This window comes from Oncorhynchus kisutch, linkage group LG15 (assembly GCF_002021735.2).
Source record: "Oncorhynchus kisutch isolate 150728-3 linkage group LG15, Okis_V2, whole genome shotgun sequence".
NCBI classification, from domain to species: domain Eukaryota; kingdom Metazoa; phylum Chordata; class Actinopteri; order Salmoniformes; family Salmonidae; genus Oncorhynchus; species Oncorhynchus kisutch.
The window spans coordinates 68,699,196-68,723,742 of NC_034188.2; the positions used below are offsets into that span (position 1 = coordinate 68,699,196).

The 24,547-nt window shown below is 41.8% G+C and overlaps 3 protein-coding genes and 1 long non-coding RNA gene across 4 annotated transcripts; all 4 read right to left on the bottom strand.

Moving 5' to 3' along the window:
* Positions 1 to 4,537: 4,537 nt before the first annotated feature.
* Positions 4,538 to 5,900, bottom strand: LOC109906093 (small nuclear ribonucleoprotein Sm D2). Its single transcript, XM_020503752.2, has 3 exons — positions 5,756 to 5,900; positions 5,164 to 5,343; positions 4,538 to 4,969 (listed from the first exon to the last, which is right to left on the bottom strand). Coding segments are annotated over exons 1-3 (357 nt in total). The 5' UTR covers positions 5,758 to 5,900; the 3' UTR covers positions 4,538 to 4,794.
* A 6,758-nt stretch (positions 5,901 to 12,658) lies between these two features.
* LOC109904864 (forkhead box protein G1-like) lies at positions 12,659 to 13,957 on the bottom strand. Its single transcript, XM_020501984.1, has one exon. It carries the CDS (start codon positions 13,955 to 13,957, stop codon positions 12,659 to 12,661), a length of 1,299 nt encoding a protein of 432 aa, XP_020357573.1.
* A 981-nt stretch (positions 13,958 to 14,938) lies between these two features.
* LOC109904944 (peptidoglycan recognition protein 1-like) lies at positions 14,939 to 15,985 on the bottom strand. Its single transcript, XM_020502038.2, has 4 exons — positions 15,967 to 15,985; positions 15,623 to 15,815; positions 15,414 to 15,532; positions 14,939 to 15,325 (listed from the first exon to the last, which is right to left on the bottom strand). Exons 1-4 carry the CDS (start codon positions 15,983 to 15,985, stop codon positions 15,177 to 15,179), a joined length of 480 nt encoding a protein of 159 aa, XP_020357627.1. The 3' UTR covers positions 14,939 to 15,176.
* A 523-nt stretch (positions 15,986 to 16,508) lies between these two features.
* On the bottom strand, positions 16,509 to 19,868 carry LOC109906094 (uncharacterized). The gene is made up of 4 exons (XR_002257366.2): positions 19,648 to 19,868; positions 17,470 to 17,543; positions 17,060 to 17,110; positions 16,509 to 16,917 (listed from the first exon to the last, which is right to left on the bottom strand). It is a non-coding gene; the product is annotated as an uncharacterized LOC109906094 (long non-coding RNA).
* Between the last annotated feature and the right edge of the window lie 4,679 nt (positions 19,869 to 24,547).

Consider the following 24,547-nt stretch of genomic DNA (forward strand, 5'->3'; position numbering starts at 1 on the left):
GGCCTGTTGCACTAAACAAGACTGCCCTATCTATAGTCAAGGTTGTGCACATAACGTTAATAATGGTGAGACAAGTAGTTTAAGAAACTAGCTGTAGACTCAATGTAGGCTAAAACAAATAATTATATTGCCACATACACCAGATAGTAGTACAGTGCACCTGGAGCAAATTAGGGTTAAGTGCCCTGCTCAAGGGCACATTGACAGATTTTTCACCCTCCTGGCTCAGGTGTTCAAACCAGCAACCTTTTGTTTACTGGCCAAACGTTCTAACCGCTAGGCTACCTGCCACCACTATAGGCCTACTAACTTCATACATAATGAAGGAGGAAGATAATGGGAAAGACTATTTAAGCAATAAGGCCCAAGGAGGTGTGGTATATGGCCAATATACCACGGCTAAGGACTGTTCATTGGCAGGATGCAAGTGAATTATAAACTGGGTGGGTTGAGCCCTGAATGCTGATTGGCTGACAGCCGTGATATATCAGACCATATACCACGGGTATGACAAAATATTTATTTTTACTGCTCTAATTATGTTGGTAACCAGTGTATAATAGAAATAAGGCACCTCAGGTTTGTGATATATGGCAATATACCACGGTTAATGGCTGTGTTCAGGCACATAAGAACAGCCCTTAGCCATGGTATATTGAACATATACCACACCCCCTTGGGCCGTATTGCTTAATTAAACAGTGTTGTCACCGCCATGAAATATTGCACTGTATTTTCTCCGTATGGGGGAGAGGGAACTGGAGCAGAAAAGGGAGGAATGCATTACGTCTCAATGACTTGTGTAAACATCTGAAGCACTGATAGGCCTTAATACACACACACACACACACACACACACACACACACACACACACACACACACACACACACACACACACACACACACACACACACACACACACAACAGCTGACCATTCTACAATCTACTGAGCAACTGACAGCCTGTCACACAATTTTAGCACCCTCCATTCAATCTGCTTTCTGCTGGCCACTACTGAAACTGCACCCAAAAATAGAGTACACATTTTCAAGCTCATGTTAATTATATAATCAGATTTTCCTCAGAAAAGCATGTCATTTTGTGGAAGACTGGGGAGAAAATGAAAATGTATTTGTGTGTCAAAGACAGTCCCTCTACTCCCAGAAAGGGGTTCACCCAGAAGAAGACCGTGCTGTAATGTTAGGATTCTCCCCTCCTGTCCTCTGTACCATGTTTCCACAGTGTGACGTCAGCTCTCTCCATAGTTGGCACAGTTTCACATGGGGCCTGATGGACTTGGACACCAATGATTAGATAATATGAGAGTTAGATTAAGGTAGAGACCAAGGTTATGTTAGAGCGGCTGGAGAGTGATAAATAAAAGGAAGACTCGGGTACATTGTGTGTGTGTGTGTGTGTGTGTGTGTGTGTGTGTGTGTGTGTGTGTGTGTGTGTGTGTGTGTGTGTGTGTGTGTGTGTGTGTGTGTGTGTGTGTGTGTGTGTGTGTGTGTGTGTGTGTGTGTGTCAGTGAGTCTAGGACTGTAGCAAAAATGAGAGAAGAGATTGAAAATTAGTCTGGGGAAAAACTGGAATGGTGGTAGAGGCAGGGGGCTTGAGTACTAATCATTTTAATAGGGATTAATATGGGTCATGGATTATTTCACTGCGCATAATAGATAATAGAACCATATGCAAGAGTTATTTTGACCACAGATTATTTTTCAGGAAATTTCAGAAACAGGTGAGACAAGGTGTGGACACTATGTTTTAATTTGATTTAACCAGGCAAGTCAGTTAAGAACACATTCTTATTTTCAATGACAGCCTGGGAACAGTGGGTTAACTGCCTGTTCAGGGGCAGAACGACAGATTTGTACCTTGTCAGCTTGGGGGTTTGAACCCGCAACCTTCTGGTTACTAGTCCAACGCTCTAACCACTAGGCTACCCTGCCGCCCCATGTTTGAGATCTGGGAGAGGGAAGCTAAAGAAATTTAGCCCAAATGAGTTGACCCGGACTAAGTCTATGACCTCTACTAAGGGAATTGGGGAGGGGAGGATCACCTCAAATATGTAAGTCACTGCAGTGGAAGAAGATAGGTCTACCTTAAGGAAGATACACAGCTGAAACTCTTCATGGGGACAATGCTTTATCAAACCTTAGAGGTTTATCCCTCTTTAACTTTTTGTTCGTCTGTAGACTGGTGGGACACGCACATTGAGTGTTGCTCCGCATTCTGCACTCATGTAGCCTGCAGTAGTTAAAAAGTTTAAGCAAGCCCTCTACTGGGCGGCCAAACAACATACAATACTAATATACACCGCTAGATGGCAGAAGATACTACAGGTTTTAATTAAGAGGAGAATGGTTTTATGGGTTGACATTGATGAAGCTTAGACCTACTATTTTGTTAGAGAAAAAAAAACATTCCAGTCAAGTTGTATACAGAAAATACATTTGTCTCTATGTAGTCTATAATTGCACCTTTATCTGATTGATAACAGGAAAAAGAACAACACATAGCAGAGCAACATAGCTGGCCTGGCCATGTAGCAGTAGACATTGTCTCCACATTTTCCTTTAGTCTGCCAGTAACATATGTATTAATACTTCTATATTTAGGCCTAATTAAATTAACAAAAAAAATCATTAAATAATGTTGGCCTTGATGTGTGGGGTAGCAGCACTTTTTCACTGGGATGAGGTGACCTCAAGTGTGTGTCACAGGAGGTTGGTGGCACCTTAATTGGGGAGGACTGTAATGGCTGGAGCGGCATAAGTGGCATGTATCAAATATTCCATTCGCTCCGTCCCAGCCATTATTATGAGTCGTCCTCCCCTCAGCAGTCTCCACTGCTGTGTTATAGAGTTGCTACTCTATCACTCTTTCTCCACCTGCCTCGCTGGACTGACACCCCGACCATGGATCTGCTTGGAAACAAACTGTGGCAGCTCAGGTTACCGAGCACGATCGATGGCAAGTGTGTGCCTCATGCCGGGCGAGGGTGTTGCGTTGCGCGGAGTATCGACACATGCCCGAATGCTATCATAATCACACTTCCCCTCTTACACACCTTCTGCCCCAGCTGCCTACTGAATAAAACATCCCCCTTCCTGCTGAAGATCCACACCCCAAAATCTGGAGGGAACTGGACTCAAGAAGTCTCACGTAAAGAGACATGGCACCCTTTTCTAGAACTCAATAGGAATGAATGAATAGGTGTGCATGTTTGTAACTAAACAGAACACTCAAGAGACTGAATGTACTGTATTATTGGTGATAACATGAACTACTGCAGTAATATACTGTATTATTGGTGATAACATGAACTACTGCAGTAAGAGAACAAAAAATGATAAATGGGAATGTTTCTCCCATTTCTAATCACACATATCCAAATCCCAGAAGGCTTCACCCGAGGGCTGTAAATCAGACAGAGCACCCCCCCCCCCCCCGGGTGTGGGACATGAAGAGGATGTATTTGCCCAAGATATGTTCCTTCGTATGGGGGAGACCTGGAGGACAGCCCCAGGCTTTGAAGGGCTAGGTGGGCCAATAAAGAGCATGGGAAAACTCTCAAAAGCAGAAAGCATATGATGCAGAACAACAATCATGAATAGGAATGGAGTAGCTGTGGGAATAGAGAAGCACAATAGTTATAGTCAGCTATAAGAGGACTCGCCCCAATGGGAAATATGGAATAGGGATCAACACTTAAGACTGAGTGAGATTTAGGCTAAATTACATATAGGGAACTGTGAGATCTTGCTTCTGACAGCTCTGCAAACATGCTAAAATTCCAATGCACATTCAATTAAACTTAAATGAAAATGTCATCAACTTCACAACATTCAAGATGGGATACTTGTTATTTTGGAGAAAAGGAAGCGTTTGCCAAAATTCCTCAACAATGTTAATTTATCATGTCCCTCCTCCTCTAAAGGTTAGAGGATGCCAATCATGAAGACATAATTGGATTTATGTAAAACTAACTGTCCTATTATTTATGCCCAGCAGGGAATACTCTGACCTTTGACCAAACCTAAAGAGACATGCAGTCTGTTAATTCAGACATGTGATTTAATGAAAATGATTGTGCTCTTGCATATATGCCACTTAATGGAAATAACCTTGGCACACAAGCCAACCACACTGGTTTAAGTGCCAACTGTTTGAGAAGAAATAGATGCTATTGCGACAATTAGCTAACAAAGTGGTCAGGAGAGGGTGAGCCACAGCGAGGGACAAGATGATACGGAGAACAGAGCAGGGTGTGAAGTGACAGTCATCACATCTGGTCTCATCTATAATGCATGGGTCTTTAAAACGGCAGTTTGTCACATATTGAGCGCTGCCGTCTGAAATCAACACTGACACCCAAGCTTCTGCCAGGGGAAACAGGCTACAGGATGGAGAGAAGGAAGGAGAAAGAGGAGTCAAGAGTCAGAGTGCTGTTCATCCTAACATATCCCTTGCTTTCGAGCCTGAAATGATTTGTTTGTATGTATGTTCTAAGAGTGTGTAAACATACAACACTTTGAATACCAAACTTCTCATCTTTTATTATTAAAATGAAAAACTAAAAGAGCACCCTAAACAAAATAGAATGCCAAGAACGATCCTAATCAGTAATCCAAAGAGTGAAGTTATCATTTTCTCACACTAAATTCTAAACACACAGCTCAGATTCCTCTCTGACTCAAAACAAAACATAATTTTCACATAATGACAGTCAACCCACTGCCTGCCATCATCTATTTGACAAAGACAGGTGAAGTGGGCAAATTAACAGTCTATTTTCCTGTGATGAGGGGGTTTCTCAGCACCACAATTACAGAGTCTCCTCTCAGGAACATCTTAGAGATGTAACGGTCCTTGTTTACTGGTTTGGACTTCTTCTTGCCCTTGCCACTCTTGGGAACTTCTGTCCACATCTCCTTCACATTCTCCAGGACCATGTTGCAGTGTCTGCATTGAGAAGGGAATACAAATGTATGCAGTTAACCAAAAAGTATTAAGAATGAAGCATTTGGGAGGATATAGGTAACATGTGATGACAAAATGCAGACATTATCTTATGTCTCTATTTGCTGGACATTTGTGATTAACTGTATAACTCCAATGGATGACTTCCCAACTCAGTGGCCTAACTACATAAATACCTGTCAAATGCCTTGACACGGCCAAGCAGCTTCTTGTTGTTTCGGCAGTTGACGAGGACCTGTGTGTTGTTTTTGACAGACTGGGTGAGCACAGACAGGGGCCCAGTATTGAACTCCTCCTCCTCCCGCTTCTGGAGCTCCTCAGGAGTCATCTCAGACTTAGGTTTATTTAACAGGCTCCTGGAAGGATTATTGAGGATACTCATTGTTAACATAGTTCAACTCCAGGCAATTCAAACATTGTTTATAGACATCATGATGATGATGGCGACTTGACACAACTAAAGTTAATTCAGACCAACAGTTAGCTGCTAACAAAGTTTGAAAACTGTTTAACATGAAGAGGCCAATGTATTAGCTTGCTGGCTAATAAGTTCCTATTTTTATTATGATCATTATGGGTCATCTACAATACATGTTAGCTAGCTACACTAGTTACTGTCGCTAATAACGTTAGATCATCATGGATGGGTAACGAACAGCTATCGTTAGCCAGCCAGCTAGCCAAATTTAGCTACACATCTTTCCACAGTGACGAGGTCTGTTTTACTGTATCCAAACAAAGCACACATTGGTTTTTTAAAGTACTTACATATTTTCTTCAACGAATGGCGATTTTAGCAGTGAAACTAGCTAGTAAATAGGTTAGCTTTTTCCCGGCTTCTTTAATCGCTCCAACGCCACACTCGTGTGTTGTCTGTCCAACGGCTTCCGGGTCCCATTTAAAAAATATTACAATAACTTCCGGGTTTCCTTAACATTTATTTAGAATACATTATCTGGATACATTTTTATTAATTATGCAATACATTTGAATTAATTATGCAATTATGTAAATGATGTCTCAGTTGTAGAATGCAGTAGAGTAAATAAACTATAATTTAGAGCTTATTCGTATTAATCTCAAGATGATTTTAGAAGAAAACTATTATTTGTGAGAGAAAGAACATGTCATTTGTTACTTAAAACACACAGGAGATTCCCAACCTTATTTCACAGGGTGGCGGCTCTACCTTGCTAGGTGATCACACCCACAGTATGCTGATTTGGGAGGCCCAGGTCTGGGATTGATTTACAGTGCTTGACTATCATTATGAAACATACCAAATAGCTTAGACTTGCCCCTCTTCACTCACTCACTTCCTTAATGTCTCCCATAAGCCCGGGATGAATTATTCCAGAGGGGCTGGAATTTTTGACTGTTTCTTGTAAAGTGGACTTTTCAGACTGTTAGCTGTCCATACACCTATGTCAAGGTGTGTGTGTGTGTGTGTGTGTGTGTGTGTGTGTGTGTGTGTGTGTGTGTGTGTGTGTGTGTGTGTGTGTGTGTGTGTGTGTGTGTGTGTGTGTGTGTGTGTGTGTGTGTGTGTGTGTGTGTGTGTGTGTGTGTGGTCTAGCTACAGGGTCCCTCTCCTCATGTGAGCACAAGCTGCCCCTGAGTGCTCAGACGCATCTTGAGGCCTGCCTCAGTCCCTCTCCTCATGTTGATTTACTCTCTTCCCTGTGGTACTGTGAGTCTGCTGGCTGAGGGATTCATAGGTGTGGGGTTATTATCAACGCCTGTCAGAGGATAGCTGTTATTTATTACTGAATTAATAGCAAACAGGACCGTATTACAGTTGCCCCAGGATACACAAAGCCCCATTCTGTACTAGCTTACCTGTTGATTAACTCTCTCCCTCTCTATCTCTATACCACATTTACTCATGTGAGTAATGAAAATGTTATTATAATCTTTGTATCTAGATGCTAAGTTTGCCAACAGTGTTGGTGTAAGGTTACATGATCCACCCTAAGGGCAGTATCCTGGTCTAACCGCAGCCGTCTAGGAAAGGTGGCTACAGTCCCCATGAAGTCTATTTTGTTTGATAGATGCACACTTCGTGTTTAATTGCTATATTGTAAAATACTTTGCCACCATGGCCTATTTATTGCCTTACCTCTCTTACCCTACCTCATTTGCACATGGTGTATATAGATTTTTCTACTATATTATTGATTGTATGTTTGTTTATTCCATGTGTAACTCTGTGTTGTTGTTATGTGTCAAACTGCTTTGCTTTATCTTGGCCAAGTTGCAAAGGAGAACTTGTTCTCAACTAGCCTACCTGGTTAAATAAAGTTGAAATAACAAAATAAAAACTTCCAGAAATCTGTCTTCATCTTTGTCCTCACACGTCTATTTTTGTTAACTTATATCTCAGATGAGCCCCAAGAAAGGTGAGGGAAAATTCATCAGGTGGTGATGTAACGTGCAGGCAAAACAGTAGAAGTAGATCAATGAGATCAGCCAGACTATGATGTTTATTTATCTATCTATTTTATTTAACTATACAAGTCAGTTAAGAACAAATTCTTATTTTCAATGACAACCTAGGAACAGTGGGTTAACTGCCTGTACAGATTTTGTACCTTGTCAGCTCGGGGGTTTGAACTTGCAACCTTTTGATTACTAGTCCAATGCTCTAACCACTAGGCTACCCTGCCGTGGCAGATGTCACAGTCAAGGCCGGCTCTGCCCATTATCACACCTATGTCGTTTCAGTTTTGAACTTTTGATGGTCTTAAAGGCCCAGTGCAGTCAAAAACATGAGTTACAATGTTTGTATAAACTATATATAAAAAAGTATGTGGATAACCCTAAACATGTGTGGATTTGGTTATTTCAGCCACACCTGTTGCTGACAGGTGTATAAAATCAAGCACACAGCCATGCAATCTCCATTGACCAACTTTAACAGCAGAATGGCCTTACTGAAGAGCTCAGTGAGCAGAATGGCCTTACTGAAGAGCTCAGTGACCAGAATGGCCTTACTGAAGAGCTCAGTGACTTTCAATGTGGCACCGTCATAGGATACCACCTTTCCAACAAGCCAGTTCATCAAATTTCTGCCCTGCTAGAGCTGCCCCGGTCAACTGTAAGTGCTCTTATTGGGAAGTGGAAACATCTAGGGGCAAAAATGGCTCAGTCGCAAAGTGGTATGCCACACAAGCTTACAGAAAGGGACCGCCGAGTGCGGAAGCGCGTAACATCTGTCCTCCTTTCAAACACTCACTACCGAGTTGCAAACTGCCTCTGGAAGCAACGTCAGCACAAGAACTGTTCGTCGGGAGCTTCATGAATTTTGTTTCCATTGCCAACCAGCCGCACACAAGCATAAGATCACCATGCGCAATGCCAAGCGTCATCTGGAGTGGTGTAAAACTTGCTTCCATTGGACTCTGGAGCAGTGGAGAGGGGTTCTCTGGAGTGATGAATCACTCTTCACCATCTGGCAGTCCTACGGATGAATCTGGGTTTGGAAGATGCCAGGAGAATGCTACCTGCCCCAATGCATAGTACCAACTGTAATATTTGGTGGAGGAGAAATAATTGTCTGGGGCTGTTTTTCATGGTTCAGGCTCCTTAGCTCCAGTGAAGGGAAATCTTAACGCTGCATCATACAATGACATTCTCAATGATTTTGTGCTTCCAGGTTTGTGGCAACAGTTTGGGGAAGGCCCTTTCCTGTTTTAGCATGTGCTTCCAGGTTTGTGGCAACAGTTTTGGGAAGGCCCTTTCCTGTTTTAGCATGTCAATGCCCCCGTGGACAAAGCGAGGTCCATACAGAAACGGTTTGTTGAGATTGGTGTGGAAGAACTTGACTGGCCTGCACAAAGCCCTGACCTCAACCCTGGAATGCTGACTGGGGCTGAATGGCTGAATGGAAGCAAGTCCCCCCCCAACAATGTTCCAACATCTAGTGGAAGCCTTCCCAACAGAGTGGAGGCTGTTATAGCAACCAAGGTGGGACCAACTCCATGCCCATGATTTTGGAATGAGATGTTTGATGAGGTGTCCACATACTTTTGTTCATGTAGTGTTTATTTCCACAATATGAGGATGGACTAATGCTTTGAAATGATGAAAATGAAGATCATCCTAGCAAAACAGGCTGAAATATCAGGCAGTCTTTTCAAACAGCTCTTACACTGAAACAGCATTGAGTTTTGGTCTGGCTGGTGACATCACCATGCAGTAAATTAGTTAATTGACCAATAGGAAATAGAGTTCCAATCCTCTCTGCCAAAAACAGCTAGTTTTCAGTATTCCCCTCTCCACTCCCGGACAGTCCTTGCAAAATGATTGCTTGATGAATTTCTCTTTGCTAAGAAGCTTTTTTTAAATTTATTTTTTTAATAATTTTAATACAAATATATATAAAGCAAGGTACTTAATTGTTACCCAGAAATGCTTGATATTGAGATAAAAATGTCTGCTTTAGAACTTTAATACTTACAGAAACAGCAGCATGGCTATTTGTGGTGGTCATAGTGGGTTTCTTCAACCGGTGCTATTGAAGTTTCTGTCGAAATATGACCGTGAGTCTGACACAGAAATGTGTTGAATGGGCTGGGGGAATGTGTGTGTGTGTTTATTCCTTGATACTCACTTCCTGTACCTCAAGTATCACAGAACCGACTCTTATGTTTTGAATGCATATGTCATACAACTCATCACTTTTATATCACTATTTTTGTTTTTATTGCACACACATTATAAAATGGATCACATTATTACACATATAGCCTACAGTATATGTATGACATGCATGGAGTTCCCTGTACACAAACATTTGCACGCTTTAAAGGGAAAAAGATAACAAAAATAGCTAGTGTAGATATAATACAAATCATGCAGAACATAGTCACCATCTCTGGGATGAAGCATTTCTCAAAGCATAAAGTGGCAAGAAAAAGTATGCAAACTCTTTGGAATTATCTGGATTTCTACATAAATTGGTCATAAAATTTGATCTGATCTTCATATAAATCACAACAACAAACAGACAAACAAAGTCTGCTTAAACTAATAACTTAAACTAATAACACACAAATTATTGTATCTTTCTTATCTATATTGAATACATAATTTAAACATTCAGTGTAGGTTGGGAAAAGTATGTGATTCCCTAGGCTAATGACTTCTCCAAAACCTAATTGGAGTCAGGAGTCAGCTAATGTGGAGTCCAGTCAATGAGACGAGATTGGAGATGTTGGATAGAGCTGCCCTGCACTTTAAAAACTACTCAAAAATGTTGAGTTTGCTATTCACAAGAAACATTGCCCGATGTGATCCATGCCTCGAACAAAAGAGATCTCAGAAGACCCAAGATTAAGAAATGTTGACTTGCATAAAGCTGAAAAGGGTTACAAAAGTATCTCTAAAAGCCTTGATGTTCATCAGTCCACGGTAAGACAAATTGTCTATACATGGAGAATGTTCAGCACTCTTGCTACTCTCCCTAGGAGTTTGTCCTGCAAAGATGACTGCAAGAACACAGAGTGCTCAATGAGGTTAAGAAGAATCCTGGAGTGTCAGCTAGACTAACAGAAATCTCTGGAACATGCTACCATCTCTGTTGACGAGTCTATGATACGGTAAACCATAAACAAGAATGGTGTTCATGGGAGGACAGCACAGAAGAAGCCACTGCTGTCCAAAAAAACCATTGCTGCACATCTGAAGTTCGCAAAAGAGCATCTGGATTTTCCACAGTGCTACTGGCAAAATATTATGTGGACAGATGAAACTAAAGTTGAGTTGTTTGGAAGGAACACACAACACTATGTGTGGAGAAAAAAATGCACATCACACCAACATCAAAACCTCATCCCAACTGTAAAGTATGGTGAAGGGAGTATCATGGTTTGGAGCTGCTTTGCTGCCTCAGGACCTGGACAGCATAGACGGAAAAATGAATTCCCATGTTTATCAAGATATCTTACTGGAGAATGTAAGGCTATCTGTCTGCCAATTGAAGCTCAACAGAAGTTGGGGTGATGCAACATGACAATGACCCAAAACACAGGAGTAAATCAACAACAGAATGGCTTCAACAGAAGAAAATACGCCTTCTGGAGTGGCCCAGTCAGAGTCCTGACCTCAACCGGACAGAGATGCTGTTGCATGACCTCGAGAGCGGTTCACACCAGACATCCCAAGAATATTGCTGAACTTAAATAGTTTTGTAAAGAGGAATGGTCCAAAATTCTTCCTGACCATTGTGCAGGTCTGATCTGCAACTACATGAAACGTTTCGTTGAGGTTATTGCTGACAAAGGAGGGTCAACCAGTTATTAAATCCAAGGGTTCACATACTTGTTCCACCCTGCACAGTGAATGTTTACATGGTGTGTTCCATAATGACATGAAAAGTATAATTGTTTGTGTGTTATTAGTTTAAGCAGACTGTGTTTGTCTATTTTTGTGACTTAGATGAAGATCAGATCAAATTTCATGACCAATTTATGGAATTCCAGGTAATTCCAAAGGGTTTTTCTTGACACTGTATTTAGTTTAGTTGTATTCTAAAACGTAGGAAATGCTCAACACAGCATTGTGTTCATATTGAGACACAAATGGAGACAATCCCTATAGTTTTTGACGAAATAGACTAGTGCAGGAGAGAAAATTCTTAGCCAATGTTTTATTTTTAATCCTGGAGTATCAAAACAATTATTGACTTTTGTTTCTAATTTATACATTATTTTAGTTGCATCAGAGTAAATACTTTATTCGATCTCGTTTGTCCGTGACTAAAGATTTCGTTTTAAATGAATTACGCACATCCTTCCTCAAGCAATACGATTGATAGAGGACATTTAAGAAGACGATTGTTATCTTAAGTTTGTTTTGAGTTAACAGTGAATTGTTCAAGCACATCAATTTCTCAATTTATATTAATGGGAATAAGGCTATCATTGGACAATCTCGACAGTTTTCTACAGATATCTGGAGAGCACTCATGGGACACTGTTGTACAAGTTATTTTCATTATTTTATATATATTTTAAATGATGTTCCATATAGCCAACATCCCTAAGACTTAGGCCTAAAAATCGCAAAACGGAGTTACGACACCAAGAACGAAAAAACGAATACAAATGTCAGCGAGTGATGAGCCTGTGCGTAAAAGTAGCCTAAACGGTGATGCAACAAATCGCAATAACAATCTCGACCCTGTTAATTAGCTTAACAGATGCCAAATAGTTGTATTTTTTACGACATCATTCACCATGTAACTATCTTACAGCATCTCTCATCTTGTGACGTATAGTTGGTATTATATTTGGTATTTTAAAAGGCTACTAACGAAATGCTATCAAAGGAAAATACACTTTTAATTATCTGAACGCACCACAAATATTGCCCATTATTCGTGAAATAATACAACATTATTCTAGGTTATTGCACTGAAAAAAAATTGAAATGGTGAGTGGTGTTTTTAGTAATACGTTTAGATGGAAATTGCACATTCACGCGTGATTGGCGATTATTTAAAAACGGATGATGAAATAAATGTTTTCTTTCCAAAGACAGATAGGACTATTTGGATAATAGCAAACTCACATCAATTATTTAAATCAATTTCGCAGTATTGGTAGACATTAGAAAGATACAATACTTAAAGAGAAACATACGTTTTTAATTTAAATAGATAATTAAATATGGTCATTTCCCTGCATCCCAAGAAAGATTGGTGTTGAGGGTGCTCGTGTGGCTGCTTGGAAGAAAATAATTAGGGAACTCCATGCATAAACTCCCCAAGCAATCCGATGGTCCATTCTTTCCGGAGTAAATGTGTCCGGCAGGAGATGCCTTGGATGAGGGGTACTCCTCCTGGCACCATGCATTGAACGTCACCGGGTGGGGTACCTGGTGATGCGAGTAAAAATAACTCGCTTGTCCGGAGAGCAGGTTAAAGGAACAAGGGTTAGGGAGAGACAAAGTGCATGGCAACGATGAAGAGGCGAATGTTGTGGCTGCGCTCATTTGGTGATGGCGACAGTACTGCGCATCTCCACCCATGCCAACATAAGACGACTCTTGGTTTGTTTGGAAGATTCGGTCTGCCCTAGCATTTATGGCACTCACGGTGGTGTGGTGTGACCGTTGAGAAAGGATCGAGGTGGCATAGTTGGACTGATGGGGCCCTACACATGACCCCATGCCCGGGTATGAGTGCGCAGGATGTTGAAGGTTTAGAAACGATGGCACCGGCCAATAAAATGACCCAGTGAACGCCAGCCCGGCGGCAGTGGTGGTCAAACGCGAATCCCGTTTAATTTCCAGCTTTGCCCGGGTGCCCGCCGTGGAACGGCATCGGAGTTTACCAGTTGTGCCAGCTATGAACATGTTCTCACTTGAAGGGTCAAGCATCCAGTAGTTGCCTTTGCCTGGGTCATCATAATGGCGAGGTATTTTGACAAAGCACTTGTTCAGACTCAGGTTATGTCGGATGGAATTCTGCCAACCTTGTCTATTTTCTCGATAGTAAGGGAAATTACCTATGATGAACTCATAAATGCCGTTGAGCGTAAGCCTTCGCTCCGGGCTCTGGCTAATAGCCATCATTATCATAGCGTTATAGCTGAAAGGAGGTTTCCCCGGTTTGGCTTTTCCCTCTACTCCTCCACATGTCTTCACCTCTCCAACTCTCTCCGTATCTTCTCCGTCTTCCCTTTTGCCATATCTGGAGACTCGTTTGTCCTCTTGGACGGCGTATTCTTTATTATCACAGTTTTTGTCTCTATGTAAATCATATTTTCCATCTTGAGCACTAACTTCTTTAGGCCTAGCAGATAGCCCCGAAGAAATGTGTTTTCTGGAAAGGGGCTTGGAGCATCCGGAAAGGATCCCATCCAGTGCGGCGCCGTCGTCACTCATCACTCCCTCTCGTCGAAACAGCAGGCTGCTGATGCTGAATGAAGACTTGTTGAAAGATCTGACAGGGGCTTTCAAATCCTCCATATTCAACATCACCCAGTTCCCACGGTGTCTGGCAGTCTGAAGAGAAGGAATGTCTAAATCCACGAATAAGACGCACAACGTATTAGGGTGCGAAAGACAAAATGCGCCCCTCGTGCGCTGCCAACTTCACTGACTGATCGATGAACTCACAGGCTCAATTATAACACTTCCGAGGAGCGTGACAGTCAAACCTCTCACCTGCGTCTCGCCCTTTGGTACTGCCTCTCTCTACTCCTTTCCATTTGTTTACACAATAACCTGGCAAACAGCCAATCAAAGACGAATTAGGTGAAGGTGTGTAAGTAATTCAGGAGGAGGTAAACTCTTAAGGTAAGTAAACAAACAGAGAATTTAAAAGAGACATAGGTGCGGGGCAGCTTGTGACGCCTAGACGTCTGCCTGCAGGGCATGCGGCTTCCTGCACAACAGTTGACAAGTAAGAATTGTTGTAACGTCAAGGCGTACAGCATGAAGCTGCATTTATGTTTCATATGTTCCTCTCTTTTCTCCCCCTTAATCCTACACCATGCAATACAAGCGTACACTTGTTTGGAATGTTGTGCCTTTAAACATCGCTGTTGAAACATTTACAGGTAGGCCTACAAGCTTTTCTCCCTTTGACAAATAATGTTATTTATTTTTTTTGTGTGTGATTTGCGAAGCCATTTCAATTAAATTCCAAAAGCTTAAACTCATCCAGCACAACACAGCAAGTCAGGACAATATAATATTTTGGCCACCCAAAATTGAAGTCCCATCCAGTTTTCTGTCAATAGTTAGTATTTGTTCAGCAGCATATTTTTTTGTATTTACTCTATTAATGTGAGCTACTATTACACCTTTCTCAGTTCTTATTTCCTAGAAAACTTTATAGCAGCACACTCATAGAAAAAGGAATATAATGGTATGTGGACAATTTTATGTGAATACCAAAATAAATAATAACGTTTAGTCTTAATATTTCTACTAAACAGATGCATTTTACAACTTTAATATTTGACCTCTACAATTACACTGTGAATGGGTGGCAATAATTTCAGAATCTGTTTGCACATCAATTGCCACATCAATTTCCAGGACCGAGTTTAGGTAACCCTGCTAGTATCGGCCATGGCTACGATATTCTGGGTAATCTCTTCCACCAGCCAATTCTCTGTCTTTCGAACCAGTAGCAATTGAGTCTGTGGATGATGTTATGTTCAGGGAAATTTGAGATGTTTTAGTGCAGCATATAGTCCCCAGGACATTCGGTGTCCCTCAAGTCTCTGTGCCCAAGTAGGATAAATACAGGGTGAAAATGTCCCTGGGAAACCCCACACTGCAGGAGCTGTTTAACAGATGACTTGGCTGCTGGACTGGGGCTCTCATCTGAAACAGAGAAGCATAACCCATTGGTACCAATGCCTTACACACTGTAAGGACCGGGAGATGGAAAGTCCAATATTGTGTTTTTTACTGTTGAAGTTGCCCATGAAGGCAATGGCCAAAGAGTTGTGGTTGTTGCCCTTGGTATGTGTGCCCACAACACCCCAACCACGGCCCTCATACACTGTGCAATCTCCCCCAATAAGAAAGCTGCAAATGCCAGAAAACAGTTATTATGCATATAGTATTATCCTAAGACAATGAATGATTGAAAATACCTGGAAAGGAGAGGTCACTCACTTGTATCCAATGTCATCAAAGTTCCTATCCTGCATATGCATTCTCTGTATGTGGATGAGCTGGTCCATACATTCTTGGATGCCCCCGCAATGCAGTGCTGTGTGGTGTATGATAACTCTTTGAGCAGGATACTTGAGGGTCTCCCGGCATTGAGGGGCTGCTGCTCCCCACTGTCCCCGAGTAACCACCTCTACTGAAATGCATACATGTGGGTAACTAACCACAGTAAATCTGTACCATATCCAAACTGTAGACCAAACAATTCACTTTAGTTTACCCATTCATAACAAAGTATCATCAGAAATCATTACCTTTCGAAAGAAATCATATAGGTACTTCCTTACCAGTGACTCTTACATCCATGTATTATACTATCCAGAATTACATTTCGTCACTAGAGGTCATTGAAAAGAGGCAGTTTCCTTGACGTTCCTCAGAATAAGTGATATTGTTAATGGGTATGTGGACTGTGTTTCTCCAGCGGGTTATTATATGTTATGCGTACTTTCCTTTCATGTGCATGCCAATCATATTACTCATGCTTTCCCCAATGACACTATTATACTCAGTGGGTCTAAAACGCTTTGAAAAATACACATTTGGAAATACACTGCAGTGCCAAACAGATATGCCTAGATACAAAAAGGGAAGTCGATAAACCAATAAAGAGTAACATTTCATATGCCCAACTATAAAAGATAATACCCTTTTTACCTTCTATATTTCAGCTCTTTTTTTTGGATGCAAGTATTGCAACAGAGATCAGGTCACATGATTGCGTAACAATGGAAATTCAGGAAACATTTCAAATACACAACAGTGGCATGCAGTCTTAGAGAAGTCTTTCAATCAAGTTTTTGAAAGAAAACAGAAGCATTTCACAACAAAAGTTTGTCTTATTTAATTTCAAATACATGTAAAAAGTACTAGAGCTAATACATTAACACAATTATGTCCCAACAGGTGTTCCTCCACAACATGGTAAGAAATGGCATTTAAATGGTCCATACAAATCTTAGCAGTTCCTGTACGTACACTCCAACAAGATGATGAAGATCTAACACACAAAGTTATTATTCCTGTAAAAGTTTCTGATTTGGCAGAGTATTTTAGGCCCACACAACCACCAGTCTTTCTGTTTTCAGCAACAGTGAACCCCAGTGAGACATGGTGGACTGTTGGGCAACAGCAGAGACTGTGGATGCATACATCAGACCTCCTCTTCATCCTCCTCACTCTGTCCAGCGGTGTCCACAGTGAGGGGCTGTGCAGACATAGTACAGCCTCATAACATCCTGCATAGAAAATAAAGCAGTAAATTTCATATACACCACATACCAATGTCTCCATATAGCTTAGTGGACTCTATAATACTCTAGTATTTCTAGATTTACCAACTATTTGGGGACAGTGGGTGTTCTATGATTAGCAACGTACCTCAGCCTTCATACTGTGTGACTGGAAAAACACTGCCACCGTGTGGCCGCACTTGAAAAGAGAGGGAAGAGATCAATATTTTAGATTTATCTGGAAGGGAGATACCTAGTCAATTGTACAACTGATTGCATTCACATGAAATGTATCTTCCGCATATAACCCAACCCCTCTGAATCAGAGAGGTGCGGGGGCTGCCATAATCGACATCCACGTCTTCGGCGCCCCGGGAACAGTGGGTTAACTGCCTTGCTCAGGGGCAGAATGACAGATTTCTACCTTGTCAGCTGACATTATTTTGAAATGATAGAGATAGTTTGTGAATATAAATAGTGTGGAGAAATTGCCTGGTTTCAGAGAGCTAACAAGAGAACAAGGGTTTGTTTGAGTGTGGTTGTGTTGGCCACCCTCACTTTGGGCAGGGGTGATTTTCTGTCTGAGGTAGCGTTGGATCCTGGAACACATCTGCAATGATCTGCTCAGCTCACTGAGGAGAGAAGAGACAGAGAGGTGAGACTGAGAGAAGAGATATAGAGAAGAGACAGACCTGCCAACCCTGTCCAAGAGTACCCTCAGCGCTCGTGCGTGTGCTGTTTGTGAGTCTGATCGCAAAATGTCTTTCTTGACAGCGTTCCATTTACACATATGGTGAAAGTCACAATCAATATCTAATTAGAAAGAACGCACAAAGGTCCTTTATTCTTGGAGTTTAAAAAAAAACATTTTATTAAACAAATAATAACAAGTTATTTGTTAAAAACCTCGAGGATGGCAATTGGATAGGCCAATTGCCAGGGGAAATGCAGAGCGCCAGATTCAAATAAAATGCTATAAAATTCAAACGTTCATTAAATCACACATGTAAGATACTCAATTAAAGCTACAATCGTTGTGAATCCAGCCAACATGTCAGATTTTAAAAATGCTTTTCGGCGAAAGCATAAGAAGCTATTATCTGATAGCATGCACCCATCTTCACCAGTAGTAAACAAAAGAGCTAGCGTAGCAGGCGCTACACAAAACGCTGAAATAATGCATTACCTTTGACGAGTTTCTTTTGTTGGCACTCCAATATGTCCCATAAACATCACAATTGGTCCTTTTGTACGACTAATTCCGTCCATATATATGGAAAATGTCCATTTATAAAGCCCGTTTGATCCATAAAAAAACAGCTTAAGAAAAACCCAACGTCACTACAAAATATTTCAAAAGTTGCCTATAAACTTTGCCAAAATATTTCAAACTACTTTTGTAATACAACGTTAGGTATTTTTAAACGTTAATAATCGATCAAATTGTAGACGGGGCAATCTGTATTCAATACATGAACGAAAAGAAACCAACTCTGCTCACCACGTCTTGTGCAACTCACAAAAGGGTCCCCCATTCCGAGTTGGCCTACTTCTTGTTAATTAAGACAAAGAAATAACCTCAGCCATATTCCAAACACTGGCGACATCGTGTGGAAGATGTAGGAACTGAAAATATATTTCTATTAAATTTTCAATGGCAAAGATAATATAGGGAAGAGAGATGGGAAATAAAAAAAAATTCTGAACAGTTAGTCCTCGGGGTTTTGCCTACTACATAAGTTCTGTTATACTCACATACATGATTCAAACAGTTTTAGAAACTTCAGAGTGTTTTCTATCCAAATCTATGAATAATATGCATATTTTATATTCTTGGCATGAGTAGCAGGAAGTTGAAATTGGGCACGCTATTTACCCAAAAGTGAAAATTCTGCCCCCTAGCTTTTTAAGGTACAACATGTACAAATGTCTTATCCGCGATAAATAAAAAAAATACACTCTGATATAAGAACAAGGGCATCAGTATCAAATAAACATGTTATCCATAATAAAAACGAAAAAGCTATGATAGGAAACAGTGGGTAGAGGAACGCTTGTCACCTCTCAAACAGGGCCAATCACTAAGGCCAGCTCACAAGTATTGGCTTTTTAGACACGGTTCCTAATCAACACTAAAAGCAAACTCATTTTGAAAACATAAAAACAAAATCAAATTATAGCATCGACACAGACCGCAAACTGGCTACACAAAGCATAAGTAGGCTACCGCAAAGGGAATCTGAACGCTGTTCGCTAGAAGAGTCAGGTGTTTCAGACTATGTAAAGGTGCCTATTGTATTTCTTTGCAGCGCGTACGTAATTTCAGATTTTCGAAATTGATAAAATCTCAAATCTAGTGCAAAGGCATTTTAGAAGCATTGCCTCTATAGCTAATACCGGACACCCATTCATTCTTCATCGCGCAGTCTTCTAAACTCCCGACTCCATTTAATGCCAAGATGTTTATATTTATTATTATACCGATTTTTGTGACGTGGATCATGATTACAGTTCCAGTCTATCAGGTTGCGTGATCCTCGTAATGTTACGTGAAAAATGCAACTAATGGGACGCAAAATTAAATGTATATCACACTCGCACAAATACGACCAGTTATTTTTCCTATTAGCATTTAATTTATTCCACTAGCAAATCTATTGAACTGCTGGCACTTTATAGCCCACTGAATGTCCATCTTATGTTCGCTAACGTTAGCTTAAAACAATTACTGTTTACCTTTCCACAACACACGGAGTCGAAAAGGGATTTGTCCATGTGTTAACGTACAGCTGACAGTCGGCAAACTCAGCATCACAACAAACAGGAGGGGCAGATACGAGGTAGCTACGTCGAATGATGATGTATTAATTTCCAAGTCCTTTGACGCAAACTCCGTACGTGTCTGTGTGTTGCAGCTCGAGAATCGGGATGTTAGATTTACTCAGTGGATTTATTTTTTATTAAATGTAAAAAAAACAATAAAAAAAACCAGGCCCTATTAATTTATGCGTACTTTTAACTCGGATCTCGTACCTGCATACATGGACAGAGAATTGCGTATTTGGTACGCAAAATGAGTGCATGTCCGGCACCTATTTGCCCATATCCGGTACCTCTCGCGGCATGATTTATAAATTATTTCACTGTTCGCACTGTAGTCATTCTAATGAAAGCGATCAGCATTAAATCGAGCTGCCTCGTTATTTATCCCGTACCCCAGAAAGACCATCATGTAAAAGCGCGGTGAGCCTTCTATGTAATCCTCCTATCCTCTTATTTGTACATATAGGTTATGGGGTAGGGCCAGTGGCATAAGTAACGAAGAGTAGTGTCGTGAAGATGTCTCTAAGAAATAACGTCACGTAGCCTAGTCGTCTCCCTACTGAATTTAAATCGTGGGAAAGCCAAACATTTTTTAAATAATCAAAGGCAAACTAGTTTGACATTTTTCAAGTCCAAAAAAAACAGAGAAAGAAGGTGAATCGAACCCAGAACGAGTCAGAGAACTGTCAGTGCAGGACGAGAGGAGTGAGGGGCAAACTGTTCCTGATGGCGATGCTAATCCCGCCAGTTCAGCATCACCATCGGCACCTCCACTAGCTAGTAGGCCTATTAGCGAGTCAGACTCAGGGGGAGAGATGATACAGAAATGAGAAAGAGAGATGAGACAGAGAAAAGACAGATGGCCTAATTACCCATGACAGGTTTATTTGAGTGTCTGAGCATAAGTGGTGGGAAATAGGGATCACCTACTCAACCGAGTGGGAGATCTTTTTTAAATTGATTTTTATTTCACCTTTATTTAACCAGGTAGGCCAGTTGAGAACAAGTTCTCATTTACAACTGCGACTTGGCCAAGATAAAGCAAAGCAGTGCGACAACAACAACAACACAGAGTTACACATGTATAGTCAATAACACAATAGAAAATCTGTATACAGTGTGTGCAAATGAAGTAAGGAGGTAAGGCAATAAATAGGTCGTAGTGGCGAAGTAATTACAATTTAGCAGTTAACACTGGAGTGATAGATGTGCAGATGAGGATGTGCAAGTAGAAATACTGATATAAATACTGGTGTGCAAAAGAGCAGAGAAAAAACAAAAATATGGAGATGAGGTATTTTTTATTTCACCTTTATTTAACCAGGTAGGCAAGTTGAGAACAAGTTCTCATTTACAATTGCGACCTTGCCTAAGATAAAGTAAAGCAGTTCGACACATACAACAACACAGAGTTACACATGGAGTAAAACAAACATACAGTCAATAATACTGTATAAACAAGTCTATATACGATGTGAGCAAATGAGGTGAGATAAGGGAGGTAAAGGCAAAAAAAGGCCAAGGTGGCAAAGTAAATACAATATAGCAAGTAAAGCACTGGAATGGTAGATTTGCAGTGGAAGAATGTGCAAAGTAGAAATACAAATAATGGGGTGCAAAGGAGCAAAATAAATACAGTAGGGAAAGAGGTAGTTGTTTGGGCTAAATGATAGGTGGGCTATGTACAGGTGCAGTAATCTGTGAGCTGCTCTGACAGTTGGTGCTTAAAGCTAGTGAGGGAGATAAGTGTTTCCAGTTTCAGAGATTTTTGTAATGTATTTAGTGTAGTGTAGTGTAATTTTTGTCGTTCCAGTCATTGGCAGCAGAGAACTGGAAGGAGAGGTGGCCAACGAAATAATTGGTTTTGGGGGTGACCAGAGAGATATACCTGCTGGAGCGCGTGTTACAGGTGGGTGATGCTATGGTGATCAAATCAAATTAAATCAAATGTTATTTGTCACATACACATGGTTAGCAGATGTTAATGCGAGTGTAGCGAAATGCTTGTGCTTCTAGTTCCGACAATGCAGTAATAACCAACAAGTAATCTAACTAACAATTCCAAAACTACTGTCTAATACACAGTGTAAGGGGATAAAGAATATGTACATAAGGATATATGAATGAGTGATGGTACAGAGCAGCATAGGCAAGATACAGTAGATGGTATCGAGTACAGTATATACATATGAGATGAGTATGTAAACAAAGTGGCATAGTTAAAGTGGCTAGTGATACATGTATTACATAAGGATGCAGTCGATGATATAGAGTACAGTATATACGTATGCATATGAGATTAATAATGTAGGGTAAGTAACATTATATAAGGTAGCTTTGTTTAAAGTGGCTAGTGATATATTTACATCATTTCCCATCAATTCCCATTATTAAAGTGGCTGGAGTTGAGTCAGTGTCAGTGTCAGTGTGTTGGCAGCAGCCACTCAATGTTAGTGATGGCTGTTTAACAGTCTGATGGCCTTGAGATAGAAGCTGTTTTTCAGTCTCTCGGTCCCAGCTTTGATGCACCTGTACTGACCTCGCCTTCTGGATGATAGCGGGGTGAACAGGCAGTGGCTCGGGTGGTTGATGTCCTTGATGATCTTTATGGCCTTCCTGTAACATCGGGTGGTGTAGGTGTCCTGGAGGGCAGGTAGTTTGCCCCCGGTGATGCGTTGTGCACACCTCACTACCCTCTGGAGAGCCTTACGGTTGTGGGCGGAGCAGTTGCCGTACCAGGCGGTGATACAGCCCGACAGGATGCTCTCGATTGTGCATCTGTAGAAGTTTGTGAGTGCTTTTGGTGACAAGCCGAATTTCTTCAGCCTCCTGAGGTTGAAGAGGCGCTGCTGCGCCTTCTTCACGATGCTGTCTGTGTGAGTGGACCAATTCAGTTTGTCTGTGATGTGTATGCCGAGGAACTTAAAACTGGCTACCCTCTCCACTACTGTTCCATCGATGTGGATAGGGGGGTGTTCCCTCTGCTGTTTCCTGAAGTCCACAATCATCTCCTTAGTTTTGTTGACGTTGAGTGTGAGGTTATTTTCCTGACACCACACTCCAGGGCCCTCACCTCCTCCCTGTAGGCCGTCTCGTCGTTGTTGGTAATCAAGCCTACCACTGTTGTGTCGTCCGCAAACTTGATGATTGAGTTGGAGGCGTGCGTGGCCACGCAGTCGTGGGTGAACAGGGAGTACAGGAGAGGGCTCAGAACGCACCCTTGTGGGGCCCCAGTGTTGAGGATCAGCGGGGAGGAGATGTTGTTGCCTACCCTCACCACCTGGGGGCGGCCCGTCAGGAAGTCCAGTACCCAGTTGCACAGGGCGGGGTCGAGACCCAGGGTCTCGAGCTTGATGACGAGCTTGGAGGGTACTATGGTGTTGAATGCCGAGCTGTAGTCGATGAACAGCATTCTCACATAGGTATTCCTCTTGTCCAGATGGGTTAGGGCAGTGTGCAGTGTGGTTGAGATTGCATCGTCTGTGGACCTATTTGGGCGGTAAGCAAATTGGAGTGGGTCTAGGGTGTCAGGTAGGGTGGAGGTGATATGGTCCTTGACTAGTCTCTCAAAGCACTTCATGATGAAGTAGTCGTTTAGCTCAGTTACCTTAGCTTTCTTGGGAACAGGAACAATGGTGGCCCTCTTGAAGCATGTGGGAACAGCAGACTGGTATAGGGATTGATTGAATATGTCCGTAAACACACCGGCCAGCTGGTCTGCGCATGCTCTGAGGGCGCGGCTGGGGATGCCGTCTGGGCCTGCAGCCTTGCGAGGGTTAACACGTTTAAATGTCTTACTCACCTCGGCTGCAGTGAAGGAGAGTCCGCATGTTTTCGTTGCAGGCCGTGTCAGTGGCACTGTATTGTCCTCAAAGCGGGCAAAAAAGTTATTTAGTCTGCCTGGGAGCAAGACATCCTGGTCCGTGACTGGGCTGGATTTCTTCCTGTAGTCCGTGATTGACTGTAGACCCTGCCACATGCCTCTTGTGTCTGAGCCGTTGAATTGAGATTCTACTTTGTCTCTGTACTGACGCTTAGCTTGTTTGATAGCCTTGCGGAGGGAATAGCTGCACTGTTTGTATTCGGTCATGTTACCAGACACCTTGCCCTGATTAAAAGCAGTGGTTCGCGCTTTCAGTTTCACGCGAATCTTGCCATCAGTCCACGGTTTCTGGTTAGGGAATGTTTTAATCGTTGCTATGGGAACGACATCTTCAACTCACGTTCTAATGAACTCGCACACCAAATCAGCGTATTCGTCAATATTGTTATCTGACGCAATACGAAACATATCCCAGTCCACGTGATGAAAGCAGTCTTGGAGTGTGGAGTCAGCTTGGTCGGACCAGCGTTGAACAGACCAGCGAGCTGAGATAAGGGGGGACTTTACCTAGCAGGGTCTTGTAGATGAATATGGAGCCAGTGGGTTTGGCGATGAGTATGAAGCGAGGGCCAACCAACGAGAGCGTACAGGTCGCAATGGTGGGTAGTATATTGGGTTTTGGTGACAAAACCGATTGCACTGTGATAGACTGCATCCAATTTGTTGAGTAGGGTATTGGAGGCTATTTTGTAATTGACATTGCCGAAGTCGAGGATTGGTAGGATGGTCAGTTTTACAAGGGTATGTTTGGCAGCACAAGTGAAGGATGCTTTGTTGCGAAATAGGAAGCCAATTCTAGATTTAACTTTGGATTGGAGATGTTTGATGTGGGTCTGGAAGGAGAGTTTACAGTCTAACCAGACACCTAGGTATTTGTAGTTGTCCACGTATTCTAAGTCAGAGCCGTCCAGAGTAGTGATGTTGGACAGG

What these genes read in the sequence shown, in the direction of transcription:
- LOC109906093 (XM_020503752.2), bottom strand. An exon ending in CGTGTCAAGGCATTTGACAG is followed by an intron (nt 4,970 to 5,163) that starts GTATTTATGTAG and finishes TTCTCAATGCAG; the next exon opens with ACACTGCAACATGGTCCTGG.
- LOC109904864 (XM_020501984.1), bottom strand. Translation starts at nt 13,957, where the DNA reads ATGGAGGATTTGAAAGCCCCTGTCAGATCTTTCAACAAGTCTTCATTC.
- LOC109904944 (XM_020502038.2), bottom strand. An exon ending in TTTGATGACATTGGATACAA is followed by an intron (nt 15,533 to 15,622) that starts GTGAGTGACCTC and finishes TGGCATTTGCAG; the next exon opens with CTTTCTTATTGGGGGAGATT. An exon ending in CTTCATGGGCAACTTCAACA is followed by an intron (nt 15,326 to 15,413) that starts GTAAAAAACACA and finishes TCTCTGTTTCAG; the next exon opens with ATGAGAGCCCCAGTCCAGCA.